A 19,162-nucleotide genomic window follows, 5' to 3' on the forward strand; every position below is an offset into this window, starting at 1 on the left:
AGATTTTATCTGTAAATATAATTCCTAAATATCCAACAGAACTACAGGAAGTGTTAACTGAACTGTGACATAGGTACAAATAAACTGACATAATTAAGGAAATACAATTTCTTGAAGTCTTACAAATCAGCAATTGAGTTTGTATCTCATGGCCAACTTGATATAAAAAAATAGTTTATTAACAGAAGTACCTTGCTTCCTGCTCTAGAGCTATGTTAGCATTGTGTTGACTTCACATTACATGACTTTACCAGACCTTAGTAGCAGCGCTTGGAATTAAAACAGAAGAAATTATGCTAAAATAAAAGGTTGCAATAGGATGGGACATTTAAACAGAGCAGTGCATCCTGTTGGACAAGGAGGCTTACCCTCCTTGCTTGTAGGTTCCCTTCAACATGAATATGGAAGTACTTGGCTAATGTGAAAGAGGATGAGGATTTACCCAATCAATAGTGCCACAGTCACTGGGGATCTGGTTTTAAACAACTGCATAATGATGATGTAGGTTTGTTTGTTTTTTCCAATATAGATTACTAAACTAAAAGATAATTATTAATTTGCTTTGAGTATGGATAATACCTTATCACACTACTAGAGAACAGGCAGATTTTAAAGACTTTTTACTATGGCCATATACGATACTCCTTAAATTAAGTATATCACAGGTTGTATGTATATACAGTTAGAGCACACGAGCAAATGTATTATAAATCTTCCAGACAAATCTTAATAGAGCAAGATAGGCATAGGCATTTTGCTGGCGTAGGCAAAAATGAAAGTTAATTGGAAAGTGCTATCACTCCACTTGCATATCCTAATGCCCTTCTGCATTATGTTACATTTAGCATAATTCCAACCTCATCCATTCTGTGATTCTGTGATTTGGAGGAACTGTGATTCTGTTATTTTTAGAGTCCCACTTTTAAAAATGTGGGACTCTTTCCACACACCCTTATGGAATGTTCATCGTTCCTAACTTAAAAACTGCAGCAGCCTTATGGATATGCATGACAGTGTTTCTGTGTCTGTTTCTCCACACAGTTTTTCATTTTTGGACTTTAGTACACCTGACTCTTCTATTTTTTTCTCTATGCCCAGTCTTTACAGGATCACACTACAGATGCCTTGTAGTATCTTAGCACTTTTTCCTTTTCAAGGCACTGGGGGTGGCAGGCAGGGAGTGGAGGAAGGGGGAATGTTCTTCGCAAAACTCCAACCTATTAAGTTCTTCTTCAGTTTCTTCTTCTTCTTTTTTTTTTCTTTTTTCTTTTTCTTCATTTTTTTTAAGTAGAGCTATCACCAACTTGATAAATTACAACACCCTAAAGGTGAGCTACAATCCATGTTTTCTATAGATCATGCAAAGACATGCGTATACACTGCTAAAGACATATACAAAATACAAGATCCATCAAAATATATAGTGGTGAAGGCAATTCCTGTATAACGTTTTTTTAGTTGTTCTTTATATTCTTCGAGTGAGAAACAAAAATATATATGAACTGTTATATGGGAAGATTGGAGCATATGCTCACACCTGTTCAGTAAGTGGGAAGTAGTGTCATCTAGTGGTTAGCTCAAAGCTAAATGGGACAGGAGCTGTAATTCTGTGTATAGTAACAAAAGTTTAATTCATGCGTTGCTATACTGTGTAACTTAAAGGAAATTATTTCTGTCTCAATGATTCAGCCAGGAGACAAGGAAAAAGTAAAGCCAAGTGGAAATCATACACAGAAATATCAGAAATATATCAGGTCTGTCCCATTCTGTTCAAATGTACGCTTTTTTTTTTTTTTTTTTTCATCCTACCCCATCCCTTACAATGTTCTACAATGTTCTCCTCTGATGGTGCAGACCTATTGAGACAATTTGACATACCTTCTGTCTAACCTCTTCCATGCAATATAGGTTGAGAGCTACTCTGGCAGGGCACCAATACATTACCTTATATAAAGATAAGTATGTTTATGTTGAAACTTACAGTAACTGAAGTTAGTTCAGTATTCAGAAATATAAGAATAAACAAGTCTATTTATGCATAGAAAAGCTTTATAAGATGGAACTAGCTTCATTTCAAAGCTGCTTCTTATTGTTTCTTCTTACAACACGATTGTTAGAAATCATGTAGACTACAGTAGTCCTTAGTATCACTTCTGGGTGCAGGAAAACATGGACTTGAGCATGTGCTTACAGCTGACAGAAATGGTAGTGTTAAACACATAAAGCTAAGTGTGTGATTAATTTCTCTCTTCTCTCCAGATTTGGGGTTTCTAATATGAACAAAGTACTCTATGCTTTTAATTTTTAATGTCAAAAGACTTAAAGTTCTAATTTACAGCTACTTCGTATATAAAAATCACTGTAGGGTGTTAACATAAAAGCTAACTTGGACCTGGATGCAATGTTATTAGCATGATTACTTGCTATGAAATCTTAATGAGAGTTTCATCCATTACAGTTTCATCTATTAAAATTAAAGAAACTAAAAATCTACTGAAATAGTTGAATGAAACACATTAAAATGGAGCAATTATAAACAGGACTTTTCCAGCTGCCCTTGCTAACAGGCAACTCTAAAATAACAGCAACGCATGTCTTAAGTTTCTGCTAACAAAGCTGATTTCTGACCAGAAGGCTAGAGTATTCTTTTTCATCTATTAAGGCCTAAAAGTGACAGTTCTTCGTCATATCCCTAATATTTCCTTTTCAGCTCACCAAGGCCAAAATGTCATCTTTTCTTGTAAAACAAAAAATCAAAGCCAAATGGTTAAAATGCAAAGTTTTGGTTAAACAAACAGTCAGTATTTCAGTGGTTTTATCTGCAGCCTGCAGAGCAACTAAACAAAGCCAAGATATTGTCCATCTCTTTGACAGACAAAGAGCCTCAGAGGTCCAGAATGACATGCCCGGGGCTGGCACGTGATTAGAGTAATTAAATTAAATAGCAGGAAACATGTTTTCCATATGCCATTGCCTGGCCACACACAAACTGTAACAGTAAATCTTTTATATTACATTGGTTCAGGGAAATGTGTAACCATCTTAAAAATGCGTGATGCCCACAAAAATAAAGTTAAAGGGAATATAGTAGCATACTCAACTGGCTCCCTGGCTTTGGTCATTGGCTTGAAATGTCGAACAAGTTCATTCCTTATTTATTTATTTTTAAAGGCACAGCTCAAAATGCCCTGAGCATGTGAACATCCAGGAAGCATTGCTGGGTTTACACCGGCGGGTAGTGCTGGTGCTCTGATTCAAAGGAAAAAGAAAGAATCTCCAAGTAAAGTTAAGAGAAACATCTTGGGTACCTTACAACGTGAGGTTCTAACACATTTCTCTCAGGCTTTTGCAATAATCAGGCCCTCCAAATGTGTATTAAAAAAGATTTTTTTTTAAAGTTGTTTTCCACAGCAACATGATCTCAAATTATTTTGTTTTCATGGGCAGTTTTTAGGAAAGACAGCATGTTTATCCATGCCATAATACAATCAGAGTTGCCAGTCAGTGGCATCAAGTGTCATTGCTGAATTTACTTGTAGTTGACCTGTTAAGATCACCTAGAACACTTACTAATCTCTTTTCAATTCATCTTTCAGTGGTCGATGGTGCCAAATTAAATAATTGTTATTTTTATTATTTTGCACAATAAGAACAAGGTTGCAAATCAGTTTAGAAGGAACTTTTAAACAGTGATGTCACTGATTAAATGTCCAGTTCTTGAGATTTCTGGGAGGTGACACACAGGAACATTTACTGTAAATGATAAATTCTGTAGACTGCATAATACTCTTGACATGAAGAGAATTAAGAATTTGGGGAAAACCATTTCAGCACACGAAAAAGCTGTCCTTTAAATTAAATTTTAAAGGAAAAAAAAAAAAAACAAAAAAAAAAAAAACAACACTTTCTAGTCCAGTATGTATTGGATAATTTCATAATATTTTTAGGTATTCCATCTACACTTTATGCATTTCCTTAACCAAGAATGCTCAGATAAGCAGTCAGTTTCTGATACTAGGTTCAGAACTGAATTGGAGTGCTAGGTTTAATAATTGATAATAATTCAGTGAAATTAAAATACAGACTTTGATCTGGAAAAATAAATGTACACTTATGTTTAAAAGGTAGGATAACAATGATGATAGAAAACTGATGCTCTTGACTCAATCTTTACTTACTACAGTATTTCTCAAATTATTGAAAGTTATTGATTCAAGTTGTAATAGGTATGATTAGGAATTGGAACTTTTGTTCTTATACACCTGTGAATGCTTTCTTTACTAACTAACCTCAATTATTCAGTCTGGAAAAGATCTGGCCAGGAAGAGATGGACCTGTTCTCTGAGATGAGGAGGGCTCTTAAGCCTAACTTTGAGAACTGCTGTTGGATGTTTTATGGCCTCTTCTTCCTGTCCTCATCCTCTCCCCACCATTGCTTCCCACAGAAGTGCCAGAACAAGGAAGACGCCTTATCATCTGCCTGCTTTCCTGCTCTGTGGCTGGACATGGCCTCCTGCCACTGTCCCTTCCCTGCCACAGAAGTCAGGTCCCTCCACAAGAGACCCCAGCACATCTGTGAAGCAGCAGTTACTGAAGGTAATTGTGGCCTTTCTGGAGATAATCTCATTTTTGCTAGACCCCTATGGCCTTAAGAAGGCAAATTCAAAGAGGTCTGCAAAGGGTCTGATGCACCTGAGGATGCCTGCAGGTCTGCCCTTGGGCTATGGGTGGGAGAAGGGGCTGGGGAAGGCTGTGGAGTAATTTACTGAAGGAGAGTAACAGAGGGGTAGCTTTGTTTGCACCTGTTCCTGTCCTGCAAAATGTGTTCTTGGAAAGCAGTTCTGATTTTCAGGCTCTGGTGCTTCCTCAACACTACCTGCTCAGCCGAGTGCTGGGAGAAGCCACTTTCCCTATGGCCCTCCACAACTGTTTCAGTGGCACAGAGAGAACTTAATCCATGGAGTGAAGTTAGTAGCATTTCTTTGTCCTCATAATGCCATTGTGTACTTAGACCTATGAAGCCAAGTGAAAATGTGGTCCAGCAGCTCCTGCCAGTGTTAACAAAACTGATTTAGTTTTGTCCTCAGTGAATTGTTCAGACCAAAGAATTTGGACAGCTGTGTGGGTTTTTTGTTGTTGCTGTTTTTCCTCTGCCCTGGTCTCTCAAATTATCCACCCTATTCCTCATTCCCAAGACCTGTTATAAACCCCAAGGACCTCCTCTAGCACAGCTTCCCACATGCTAAAGGCAGGGACCAAGCACAGCGGCTGTTTCCCGTGGCAGCAACTGGGCAGGTAGTGTCTCACCAGTGATGGTGCAGCCCTGTAACAGTGACCTTGGGGAAAGGGGCGGGGGGGGAACTATCAGTACATGAATAAGAGCTTGCTGTGTGTCAAGCATTAAGCGTTCTTTCTTGTGACTTCCTTAACTCTGAGCTGAAGCTATCAATCATGCTGTCAGAGACAGTAGAGACAGTAGAGCTGATCCTGGTAAGATGTAAAGAGCTTATAAAAATCTTCCTTCTCTGTTAATGTACCTACCCATTTTTGACTATCTGTCTATAAGTTAGTATTCAGCCTCTCGCAATGACACTAAATGCGCGTGTGGCCATGACAGCAAGGAGAAGCAAACACTGATCCCTTTCTATAACCGACCAGTTGAGTTCACAGTATCGCAAAGGTTAATGCTGCATGCATTTTGACCAAGGTCTGCAGAATCAATGACAAGCCCTACTTTTTACAGAAGCAGCAATGGCAGAACTATTCAAGTAAGGTATCCCTGGGCTGAACCTGTGGTGATAGCACCTGTATTCAGTGCTGCAATTTGTTTTTCTGTCAGAAACACTACCAGAGACTGATTTGAAGTCCTCTGCATAAAATCAGTAGCTTCATAAAACTAAAACTTACAGAAGCTAATGCGAAACTATGATAAAAGACCTGCACAAGTGCAGGTAAATGGAGAACAAAAGCATTCTATAAAGAAAAGAAAGGAAGATGTCAAAGGATGTGCTGTTGGCACCTACGATGCCCTAAGGCGAGGTGTCAAAATGGATCAGAACAAGTGAGAACTGAGGGAACCCTGATGACCACCTGTTCCCGTGTGCAGTCAGGTGGCTGAGCAAATGAGTTCTCTGTGTATGGTGACTTTTAAGCTTGTATTTTTAGTAGAGGAAGATCTAGGAAAGCAAGCTAAGGAACAGCTGTTCTCTATAGCTATTCTGTTCATAGGAAAGAGCATTTTCCAACAACATTTCTGCCCAGTGCTACTTCTGGCTTTGTTTAGTAACAGAAATCAACTTTGAAATCTGCAAACTGCCACCTAAAAGTATCCCAGCACCCTTCTCAATGGGTGTAAAAGGGAAAGATTAAAGCATTGGAGACCAATACAAATGCTTTAGCTGAGCTAAACCCTCACCCTTGCTAAACCCTCACCATTGCTGCACTCTTGTAGCTGTAATTTTCACAAGCTTCTTTGCTGAGGAAATGCAGGCAGTCTGAGCAGAAAGACCTCCTCAGCTTCCTGGGGATCCAAAGGTCACAGGCCAGGCCATGAGAGGAGACAGATTATGAACTGCCTTCTGCATTAGAGCACCTATATCTCCAAGGCATTCAAGCTGAGCTGCTCTTCCAGGGTGTTAACCAACAGATCTTTATTAAGACTTAGTCGCAGTGTGCTGAGGAGTGCATGTATTTACTGTCATATTTTAAGGGAAGGAAAAAATGAAAACTTGTGTGTGTGCATGCGCCTGTCTGTCAGGGAGAGAGAAAAACATTTGGAGGTCAAAACAGAGCTCTTCCAAACACAAAGCATTTAAAGAAGTAGCTTTCCAAGAACACATAATCCTTTTCAATGAGAATAATAATAATAATAAAAAAACATGCTGTCTGATACAGGAAATGATAAATTGCCCATTGGTATGAAAGTAATATCATCTGACTGTCAAAATGTGAAGTGATAATTATTGGGATCTGCACTTAACAGGCTTTTGATTCACACTACTTATGTACCCCCAGTTAAGTAATTTTGTGTGGTGTTGCCCCAGCAGTCTCCTTATGTGCTGCTTTCACTGACAGAAGTGGGCAGTACCAGCAGTACCAAAGTACTATACGTAAGCATCTGAAGAACGAAAAGAAGCATGCATAATTTTGGATCAAAAAATATAAGCACTATCAACATTATTCTGAGCTGCTACCAGTAAAATGAAAAACTTTGTTAATTTGTAATATACTGATAAAACATTTGCCATATGGTTGTTCAGACACCTCAGTTCTCAATTTAGTTATGCGATAAAATAAGTCTTATTGTCTTCTGTAACTGCAGTGTACAATAGCCAAGACAAACAAAAATAGCAATCATCTCCTTGGCATTAAGTAGATTTGATACTTCCTGGAAAAAAAAAATCATTTTTGCATTCAACTGGGAGAGGCAAATTACTTGTAGAAATTCTTATTATTATGCCTTTTCATATAGAATTGGCATTAAAAATAATGAATTATTCTTCCTGTAGCACTTGATAATGAACAGTTAAAAACTTTGTGGACAGACCCTTAAGAGCAAAGAAGACACAAAGCTGGCTAAATATTCAAAGGCTTCATGTAAATGAATGAAAAAATTTCACAAAGCAAATCCAACACCACAGTTCTCTCCCTCCAACCTCCCTAGTTCTCTGGGATAGTCTAAGGCTCAGGTATGAATCAAGTAATCATAATGCTAGCCTGTGTTATCTGGGGGTTGTACTGGGCCTGTGCACTCACAGAACTGAGGAAGGACATTACAGTACGCGGCTAGTGTTTCTCTTACTGGATGGACAGTTGCAGGAGATGACTAAGGTAGCCTAAGGAAAAGAAAAAAAGTGAATTAAGCTAGTACAGATCAGAACGACTTGTGGTTACAAAATCATTTAGGGAGGGTAGAAGGGAGCAGAGAAGGTGGAAGGTCTCTTTAGAAGTCTGACGTTATTCAAAAGTTACATTTCCATTTCTCATTTCCCTTCTGGGTCTTCACAGCACTTATCAAGGTCAAAAATGCTGCACCAAAAATGCTTGCCATCAACATGTAAGAACCAAGTGTGCAGCCAACTTCCCTTATGATTCAGGGTTATGTACTGTTAGAGTCAACAGAGTTACTTCACAGCAACTATGGAAAAGTAAAACCAAAGCCACAAAGGTGCCAAACTAGATTCAAACCATCTCATTTAATCAGCTAATTAAGGCACTGAATTGGTTACAAGTAAGTATCTGGTCTGTCAAAGCAATTGTAGTTATTAAGGGCCCTGTGTAGTCACGTCAGAGAACCAGGCACTGCTGAACAAGGAAGTATCTGGTCTGTCAAAGCAATTGTAGTTATTAAGGGCCCTGTGTAGTCACGTCAGAGAACCAGGCACTGCTGAAGTATGATTTCAAGTTAGTGAGCTAGTACCCTTTAACTTTCAGCTGCTGCTGAAGCAACCCTTGGGGTCTCTAATAGTTGTGTGTGCCTACACGTAGCCATTTGCTACCAGCATGTAAAGCCAAAGCCAGCCCATACGGGCTATATGAGGTATGGGGCCAGCTAAGCAACAGGAGCACGACATCTGAGTCCAGCGGACCAGAAAGCAGGACACATGTAGAAGATACCCCTTCCCAGCTTTGCTTGTATAGCAGAATGAGTGAGCATGGCTGGGAAGCCCAGAGCATCCCCCATCCCACCTTGCAACTGTCTATGTGTTTGCTTTTTTGTTGTTGTTGTTGTTTGTTTGTTTTCTTTTTTTCCTTCCTTTTTATTCTAATTCTAAAGTAGGCTGAGTTAAAAGAGGGAAAAAAATGCAAAGTGCAAAAGCTACTAAATGTAAAGCACGGAGTCTATCAGTTGCAGTGATAAAATGCCACAAAAAAATGAACAGGATTCCACTAGAGCAATGCAGAAGATAAAATTACGATACTTGCATTTTGTTTGCCTGAACAGTAATTTAGCATATAATGTTTTACGCTATATTCTTCTGTTGAGAAACCAGGTACAGAAGCACTGCTACCACCCAGCTGATGGGAACTGCATAAGGAAATCAGAAACTAAACAAATAAATGAAAAGCAAACAAACATCTCTTAAGTGGATAAGTAGGACATGCTGCTAGTGGGACAGAATACAAGAAGGAAATTGCCTTAGCTAATTTTGGTTTCAAATTGTGAAGTATTCATAAGGGGGAGAAATAAGTAAACATTTTTAGATTGGTGCTTGGAACTAATGTTTATAGATAATACCTCAGAATGCCAGTGAAGACAAAAACAGGGTATAGTTAGCTTAAATAACATACAGAAGTCTTAGTGATCTTGATGATAACATAGATGGAATGAAGATGGTGCATGAATGAATTGCTGAATAGAGAGGAGGAGTAGTGGTAGTGTCTAGAGTCCTCCTGTTTTGCAGAGGCATTCAACTTTTAATCCTCTTTTGTTAACATCAGAAGATGAAAAAGGCTAACATCCAGTAACCCATATTTTATTGAGGTTATAAATATTATGAAGCATTTTCCCTTGTTTTGTAGTAATTATGTCTAAACTGGCATCTACAAACTGGCTTTATTTTTATGGACAACAGGACAGACTAAGCAGCTAATGTTCAAAAAAATAAAAATAAAAGAAATGCACATTAATCCTGGAGAAAAAAAAAGGCCTATGGATTATATTACATTTTGATTGTTTTTTACATTATGGGTGCTTTGATGTGTGGTAAACAAATAATTTAGAAAAAAATGTAGGTGTAGCCTCCAAACCAGGAATGCTGTCAACTGAAAGCATTTAAGACTGTTCTTCTAATTTTGACATGAGTATTTAAACAAATGGCATCTCGGTAAAATCACTGTCAAAAGCAAGATCTGCTTGCAGGCACAAGATTCAAAATACATAATTGACAGGGCAAGCAGTATATTGTTATTCTGTTAATGCTACTTAAGATTTCTTAAGCTGAAACTTTATTTTCTTACCAGTTTTTTAATGTATTACTGATAAAACATTACTTTGCTGTTGGATCACTTAAATAATTACATTTGAATTATGAAAATATTTTTTCTCACATCCTTAGGTTCCTGAAAACATTACATTTTAGTTAAAATTCTACCAGAATCAAAGCAGCTAAAAGCTTTTCCTATTTAAATGAACAGTTGAAGAAGTTTGAAGGCAATGATTTTCCGTACTCTTTTGATAGTAATATTCATGTACTTTAGCAACACAGATAGTTATGTAGTACAAAATGTTTTTCTCGGCAGATCTGAAGTAAAATTCAGGAAATGTCACCAAGCAGTAAAGCATTTAATGTCTTTAAGGAAGTGATTAGCTTTTTCTCTGCTGTAGGACTTCACTTTCTCCCACAGTTGCTTGAAAGTCATCAAGTTTGTGGATTCCCTTTTAACCACTCTATTTACAGATGGATTCTAGTTTGAAATGGTCTTGAGGAGTCTCAAAAAGGTGATTATAAACTCGGTTTCAACATTTTTATGGTCATAGAAATTATTTAAGTTTGTCCAGATTTTGGATAATTAGGGGCAAATAAACTTGACTTTCCCTTTTCAATATGATACTACATATGATCACATGTTCAAGACAAATGCCATGATGGGAAAATGAGCATGCATCGATAACTATTTCCACATTCACTAGAATTTATAATGGCTGATGTAGGATAAAACAAGAGACTAAAAGGAAGACTTTGTGTAATCATTGTAAGAATAGTGTAATAAAAACCTTGCTCCTGAAAGCTTCAATTGTTTCAACAATGTGTAGCAAACATATTTGGTTATACAAAGCAAAAGCACAACTAAGTTATCAACTTTACACAAAGTCAGATATCTGAAAGGGGATCTTTTAAAAAAAAACTTTATTTGAGAAAGGAAGAGACTTATATCAGAAGGCAAAAAAAGGGAACATACAAACAGAATATATTTACAACACAAAACAAGAGATCACCTCTAAAGGTGTAAATTATAATAAATACAGTAGATTTAAAATGTTAGAGACAATTATCAATTAGAAATCTCTGTTTTTTTAAACCCAGTTTTCCTTTTCACTGGTTCCAGGTAGTTTCTCTATTTTAATTTTATCCAAATTTGAAAGATTCTGAAATTAAAGCCCACTAATGTATTGTGGTTTCTCACCTGAATGACATTATAAAAATATCTTCTGTCCTTTGTGAATACATGTTTTTGAAATGATATTGTACAAAAATCTTCTCATTGCAAGTTTCTCCCCAAATAAAATGTATTTTAAAAGATGCACTATCCCTTTTGATGAAGCCGAAGTTAGGTTTCAAAGAAAATTAAAACTTTATGGAATGGGAAAAACATAAAATTTCATTTTTATATACTTCACTTTTTGAATGTGAATGTGATTTTTCATCCAAGACGGTGAAAGATTTATGTTCAAATATAAAGCACAAATAAAAATAACCTATATTTTGTCAATTAATTAATATATCATTCCTATCTAAGATGATCTTTATGGTTTGGGAGGCCTTTCATTATATAGCAGCTATTTAGTCGTTTGTTTGGAGATCTTCTAGGAAAAAGGATAATGTATCTTTATAAGTTGCAACATTTTGTAAGAGATTTAATAGTATTAGAGCATAATGTAAACAACACATGCTAATAACATTTCAGAACAATTTCTACATTTGGCAAAACAGCTATCTCTTTTGAAACAGGATACTGCACCTTAAAATACCTTAGCTTTAGAAATATAAATATTTTTAATAGAAAAAAAACTGACAAGGATTCCAGGTCAGTTTGGGATTATCCATATTAAAGGGGATCTTAATACAATGAATCTTTAACTAGCTTAACAAAAGTAAACCTATAAAACAAGGTAAACATATCAAAAGGGAATATGAAGGAAATGTTTCACTGGAAAGCTTCCTTAACAATTTCCCTACTCGCTTTGTTATTTTCTTTGACAATAAATCAATTCATAGAGCGCCTTTAAAAACAGAGAGAACACTACCCCGTTTCCCCCTGCCTTACATTCCTCAGCACATGAATCACTTGGGCTTCCTGTTTCCATAAGGCATTTCCTGCTCCCCCTCTCAGAATCACTTTTCTGCAGGAGAACAGCAGGGACCTGACAAAGTCTTGACTTAAATAAACAGTGCCTGCCATTGCATCCAGCACTGCTCCGTCTGATTTTATAGCAACAAAAGGGACACCAGCTCTCTGAAAGCACAGACTGCACAAATGTGCTTTGCTCTTCAGCGTTTGTAAAATACTGTCATAATTTGAAGTTTCCTCCTGCTGAGTTGGCATTTTTACACTGACCTTATTTTAGGATTTGTCCTTAAGACCTAATAATAAAGTTAATGCCATATTGTATGATTAGTCTTTATTTAAAAAAATAAACAAGTGATTGGATATCAGACAATAATGATAACAGTTCTGTGCTTTTCCTGCAATACCGTAGTATCTGATTGAAACCCAATGCTGTGTTTTCCTTCTTGACAGTATTTGCATCTGCTTCATTTAAGAATGTCTCTGCAGACAGTATCATCAAATACAACAAAATGAAAAATTAGGCAGTGCAAAAACTGGAAACAATGCAATATTTAAACAGTGCCTTGCCTGGCATCTTTACATCCTTCTTGTGCACTTCTCTAACTTACAATTTGTACTCCAGCCTGGGACCGCTTATATAGCAGTCAGTACCTGTCTACTGGGGGAAAAAATACCCTATTGTTAACAGTGTTCAAGACTACATTATGATACATTATATACAGATAGCTGAAAGCAAAAGTCAGAGGATTCAAAATCAGAGAAGAATGTTTCATCAATCAGGTCTGGAAACTAATTCCAGCAGTAGCTGATCTCAACAAGCTAGGTGATAACGAGTTCTCTTGCACTAAGAGTAATGTAATCCTGGGTTAATACAAATTCTATCGTCTATTATGCAGTTATGTAGAGCAATTGACTGCAACAGGTATTTTCTCCATTAGTGGCCATAAGGATGAGCTCCACTATGTCTTTAAATGTGCATACAACACCTCTTCCTTTGTTAAATTATTTGAATGGTAAATCAGGATTTGCTAGATCAGTGAATCAAAACACAATCGCTTATCAATGGCTAAAAAAATGCACATGATGTTCAGATAATAACCTTAATTACAAATCCTGGAGCTAAATCTTTGCCTATTACCTGTTGCATAAAAGCAGCTTGCTCCCCAGATTCCATTTGCTGGGTTTGAATATCCTCATCACTGTCCGGTGGCTCCTCTTTGACCTTCACAGCCCCAACCTGCTGTCCTATTCTGTCATCCACACCAGCACTGCTGCTCTCAGCCCTAATGCCGGCACCGCTAGCGGCAGCTCGCTCCTCCTGCATCGAGTGGTCTCCATGAAGCTCTTCTTCAGCTTCCTCCAGGTGACTGCCAGGCTGCTTTAGCTGCTCAATGGACTTAGAGAGCATCTGGAAAGAGAAGGAGGGGGAATGGTTACTGACTCTTTTTACCGATGCCAAACACTGGGAATCACCTGATTTGCACCAACAAAATTACAGCTTCTGCAACAACGATGCATCACTAAAACATTAATTTACAGGTGAAAAAAAGAACCAACATTCCTAAGTGAAAGGTCACTTGTTATTCTGCAGTTGAAAATATCATTTATGTAACGAGTGCTATACGGTAATGCTAACTAAAAATAAGGCGGACTAATTAAAACATTACTACATGTCTGTTGCATTGTTGCAGCTGGTAATCAAAAGCAATTAGTCTCCCTTCATACTTTTTCTGAAACAAAAAATTGGTAAATTTATATAAATACATATTACAGTTAATTTTTCCCAACATAAAATAATAAAGGAACTCTTTAAGAGAGAAGAAAATTAGTATCTTGGTTAATATTTTGCTACAAGCAAATTAAGGAATGCTCACAGTGGCTTCTCTATCAATTGCTGCATGAAGATCCACACAGGAGCAGTGACAAACAGATGGTGTCAGTCACCTCTCCTTTGGCACAGGGAGGCAACAAGGATGCCTGTCCCTGACTGGAAGGACTGCAGCTTTTGTCATGTATGGTACAGGTGTCCTTGTTTCAGCAGTGACAATATACCACAGCTACCCAGGCAATACTGTTTTTACACCATTAACTGCTACTGTAAAGCTTTACTGAAATGTCAGATGCCTGAGTGTCATAACCAAATATAGTTTATTCTTTATGCTTTCTTGTTTAAGATGTCACAAATATATTCCAAAAAAAAAAATCCAAATGTAATCCAAAAGCCAAACTGGAAATAATAATAAAATAATAATAATAATAATAATAATAAATAATAAAGAAGCCTCGTTGGAAGAGGCATAAATCAGACAGATAAGTAAGTATCTGCATGACCAAATGAGTAATTACCATTTATTCAGCTGGCCCACTTGATTTTACGCAAATACTGATTTGTATCACCAAGGCCAAATATACTTAGAAGAACAAAACACTTTACCTTCCTCCCTTCTCCCATCTGTCTGCCCCTTCCACAGATATCAAGTCTTTCAAACTGAGTTTTTGCTGGGTTTATATGCTGAGTTACTGTATGGCTTCAGTACAGATATTTTGTTACAATTGACCCTGGTCTAGTTCTTTCATTCTGCTCACTTATGCATATAGAAGAATGTCACCCCAGGGAAGGGCAGCATTGTCATGTGAACTATGATCAAGAAGCTACAGCTGGACTCAAGAAACTCACACAAAGTTAGCAATGATACCTGAACGATTTGTTTTTGCTGTCCCAGTGATGCTCTGACACATACACCTCACATCAATGGAGAAAAAAAATCCACAGTGGAAGTCTACAGGCTGTAATCACAGCAAACCTTCATTTTTATTTTTTTGGGTGGGGTGGGGGTAACGGGAACATAATGGTTTACTAAAAAGAAAGAAACAAAAATCCCTTTTCATTGCTCTGGAAACAGCAAAATCACAACACATGTATCCCTCATGCTGCAGGTGGCATGCTCTGAGCTGAGGAGTTTTCATTACTGCAACTAATGCAAAGTTTCTCCTTTTATTAAGAAGAATCTTGACAATTTATAAGATGAAACCCATAAATCTTTTCCAGTTGTTTGCTGGGGGATGACACCAACCAGGAAGGCACTGAAGCTCACTGCATATATTCAGATTGGGTATACTACTCCATTGCTTACTTAAACATCTGCATGTGATCCCTGTCCATTCCTCAAGCAAAAAGAAAAAGGGAAGGCTGGCTGGCCAGTAAGCAAGTACAAGCTGAAACATCTGTGCGACAGATAATCACATACAGCCAGGAGAGTCACTAGTGCTGATCCATCTGTAAAGCATCCCATGTGCCAGTTACTTGACATCACGTGGGTTATTCTCGATGGAAAGCCAACAGAAAAGGACTGCATGCTCACAGTGAAGTTAAGACATATTTAGCTCATTACTGTTATCCTTTTATTTTTATTTATTTTTTCACTTTAATGTCAGGCTCTTCTTCATGCTGCTGTATGGCACAGATCTTCAGTGCTGCTGAGCTTTCTGATGTAACACATGATGACCTGCAGTATATAATCTATATGTGGAACACTGCAAATGCTTTTTGCATGCAATCAGCAGGGAGATACAAGCACATACAAGGGAACTGTGAAGAATCGTGTGGTATTTGCATGCATTTCAATTTGCAGTGTGCCTGTCTTGGCACCTGCTCCCACACCATGGAAGTCAGGAGGAGATTTGCTCCAGACTATGGTGACAGGAGGAGCTAAACAAATCTTTTAAAACTCAGTGGAATTGTTTTGTTGTTGGTGGGTTTTTTTCCCTCTTTTTTTTTTTTTTTTTTACAATAAAATTTACAAAGTACATAAATATTGTCATCTTTCATGCAAAGTCTTATTAAAAGCATCCTTTACATTGTGACTTGGTGGCAGAATTGAGAACGAAACTAAGCCATAGGTAAGGAAGCACTGGAATCATGTCCTCTCACATGACTGAGCCTGACAAAATGGGTGGACCACGTTGGGGGCAAAACCTGAAGAAACGCTCCTGCTGCTCAGTCTGCTAAGCCATATCACCACCATGCTTTCACAGTTGTTAATGTGGTTTTTAAAGACAGCCCCATCTTATCCTAGTAATTACATTAATATCGTTATCAGGAGACTGTTCAATTCTCCTAAGTCAGAAACATCTTCTTTTATACCATATAATACTATGTATACTCCTAGCACTACTGCAGAAAATTACATATCTGGAGACATGAAAAGATAACAATTTAGGATCAATATTTCTATCTTACATCTCTGCCTAAAGCAGAGAGTAAACCCTGAATGGAACACTGCTCAAGTTCTTTCACAATGCAGCTGGATCCTTCTGCTTACACTTAACATTTAAATCTTTCTCTTTAAATCTCCACTCACATTTATTTTTTATTTTTTTCATTCTGAATTTATCTGTAGATACATGAAGATCTTTTTCCTGGTTTTAATGTACATTTTTTCATTCTGAGAATGTGATTGCTTAATCTGAGCTTTAGTAAGACTATGTTTAAAAATAATAACTAAAGAGTGGTTTATATTTAATGAATAAATTAGTTGTACATATTGTTCTTCTTGAAGCAATACACATTCTTGTAATTGGTATTCCAAGTAAAAGAGTTACTCAAAAAATGGCTTCTTTCTAATGTAACCTATATTTTTTCCCCTTTTATTTTCAGGAAATTAAACTGTAAGGGATATTCATGTGCCAAAGTAAATAGTGGCAGCAGGAGAGGAAGCATTTACAGACATCAGCTCCATTGTATAACTGCAAGAGTCCAAAAAAAGACATCAAAAACAATCAAACTTTCTTGGCTGTACTGAAAAATGGAAGACAAAGCACAAATAATCTGGACACTGCAACAACCACTTTACAGGGCCTTTAGTTGCAGCCACTTTCTTTGTCTCCTCTGTAATAACAAGCTCTTGTAAAATGGAATATTTTAAATAAAATGTGTTTACAAAGAGACAAAGCACAAAATTCTGATGCACCCACCACATACATGTCTTTCATTGATTAATTGTTCTTTTTAAATAAATGGCTGTCGTTTCTAGGAACTCATTTACATACTTATGGAAAACACTTTTTCTCCTTCTGTGCTGTAGCTATCAGATTACATTGACCAGCTATGTAAGCTGTTAGGCATACTAAAATGACTTGGCACCTGCTTACTGTTTTGTTACCCATGCAGTACATTCCTAAGGGATGCATTTAAACCTTCAAGATCATTTTTCTGAATTATGTCTTAAACATTAGTTCTCAAGAAAGGAGAAAATTCTCTGGGCATTTCTAATTGTTGCTGCAGTCTTGTCCACATAATCCCCCACTATAAGCAATATTTGAAAGAAGAGGCGTGCTACCTCTCTCACTTTCAGAAGATTCTAGTCAGAAAGGTAAGATGGAAAGCCAAATCTTAAGTTATAATCTATTTAATGAAACTAATGAAACTAATTTATTCAAGTTGAATCTGATCAAAACAGTCTTTCTTATTTCATTAAGTATCAGATGAGTGAATGATGAATCTGTGGTTAACTGTCTCTTTTCAATATTCCTATTGATGATAAATAATCTTAATTTTTCTGTTAACTAATCAATAGAAACCTCCGTATTATTTTTCATTTTTTATTAACAGACATTGGTCAGTTATGCTAACCTTCTAAAGCACTATTGACCTTTAACTTATAAATTTTTTATCATCTGCTTTTTACTTCACAGTCTTGCCCAGTCACTGTTTATACAAAGATGCTTTAAACCTGTTAATACCCTGGAATGAAAACTGAAATTCAGGCACTCCTTATTTAACCTTTAACATTGTCCATACTGCTTCTGCACTTTAGTGCACATTGAAAACTGGCCCACTATTTTAACTTTCATTACTCCAATATAAAGGAGGACTCTACCATTGACAAATAATTGTGTATAGTCAAAATGCTATCACCACATTTTTTAAAGAACACTTGTGGAGTTCATTTGAAGTGGATGAAGTTAATTCACTGATCAAATGAAATCTTGGTCCCAGTGAAGACAGTGTTAGTTTAGCTTTAGCAGGGGCAGGATTTTATCCATAATACACAGTTGGTTTTCTTTTTTTTTTAAAAAAAAAAAAAAACAACAACAAAGAAAACAAAAAGAGAACAAAAAAGAAAAAACAACCCCAAATCCCACCTTTTAAAGGTAGAGGGCTTTGTTCACATGCTGTTTACATTAAAATTTCTGATTTTCTAGAACTCAGACTTACTCTATTGGTTTTGCACTTGTGTTATCTCAAAATCTTTTTTTTTTTTTTCCTGCAAGTGGCAGCATAAAAGCTTTTTAGATACAGATATGCATAAATAAAAACAAGATTTTAGGATTTTTATTGTAGTAGCAGTTTTTCAGTACTCAACTGCAATAATTTTAGCTGGAAGTTTCAGACTTTGGACTCCCTTTATTGAGCAGAATGAAGTTCTACAATAGTGATCAAAGGGCCTTATGAGGAAATAAGCTGTCAGTTGAACTGAAGTGTATTAAAGCTGACAACAGCAAAGTCGAGCTTCCCAAAGACAAGAGGAGTTCAGGTTACTGCACATTCATTATCATTTTTTCTCCAGAAAGCTGGGACGAGCGTTTCTACCTATTTTTGGATGTGATGTCGACTTTTGCAGCATGTTTTTAGAAGGTCAGCATACTAGATCCCGCAGGTATAAATGTCAGGCTTCAGTGCAGACGTATACCATTTCCCACATCAAAAGCCTGGCATATGACAGCTGACCAGAAATAATCCATAGGGGATCTTCTCTTTGTTATTAAGGACAGAGGCACACCTCTTGGCAATGATTTGTTTCTTTTCAGAATGGAAATGATCCAGGGGAATTCTTTACCTCTGACCTATGTCAGATTTTGCTTGTTATCACCCTCACAACAACACAGGCTTGAAGCACTTGCTGCTGAAGTATATTCTTTTATCAAAGAAAAGAAATCACTTTTTAACACAAGATAAATAAAAGATCTATGGGGTGGGGAGAAACTGTTGCTTTCTTCCTCTTTTTGCTGTTATAGCAAGATTTGCCTATTTGTCCACCAAGAAGATCTGACCAAAATCACTTTTCAGGGATTGCTGACACATGCCATATCATCCCATTTCAAGGCAAAAATTCAAATAGCTGGTTCAGTTGCAATATATGACAGCCTT

At 36.9% G+C, this 19,162-nt stretch overlaps 1 protein-coding gene across 24 annotated transcripts in view; it reads right to left on the bottom strand.

Moving 5' to 3' along the window:
- Nucleotides 1-19,162, bottom strand: part of HDAC9 (histone deacetylase 9) — a 473,035-nt gene that overhangs the window by 172,586 nt on the left and 281,287 nt on the right. For 21 of the 24 annotated variants that reach the window (XM_038173868.2, XM_072033569.1, XM_072033568.1 and 18 more), the window contains one exon: nucleotides 13,151-13,420. In XM_038173868.2, coding sequence (XP_038029796.1) covers nucleotides 13,151-13,420 — 270 coding nt within the window. Of the gene's footprint in view, nucleotides 1-10,833; nucleotides 13,421-19,162 lie in introns of those variants that run through there. The other 3 variants (XM_038173877.1, XM_038173876.1, XM_038173875.1) reach the window with 1 other exon arrangement.

The sequence above is a fragment of the Anas platyrhynchos genome, chromosome 2, assembly GCF_047663525.1.
Source record: "Anas platyrhynchos isolate ZD024472 breed Pekin duck chromosome 2, IASCAAS_PekinDuck_T2T, whole genome shotgun sequence".
NCBI lineage: Eukaryota > Metazoa > Chordata > Aves > Anseriformes > Anatidae > Anas > Anas platyrhynchos.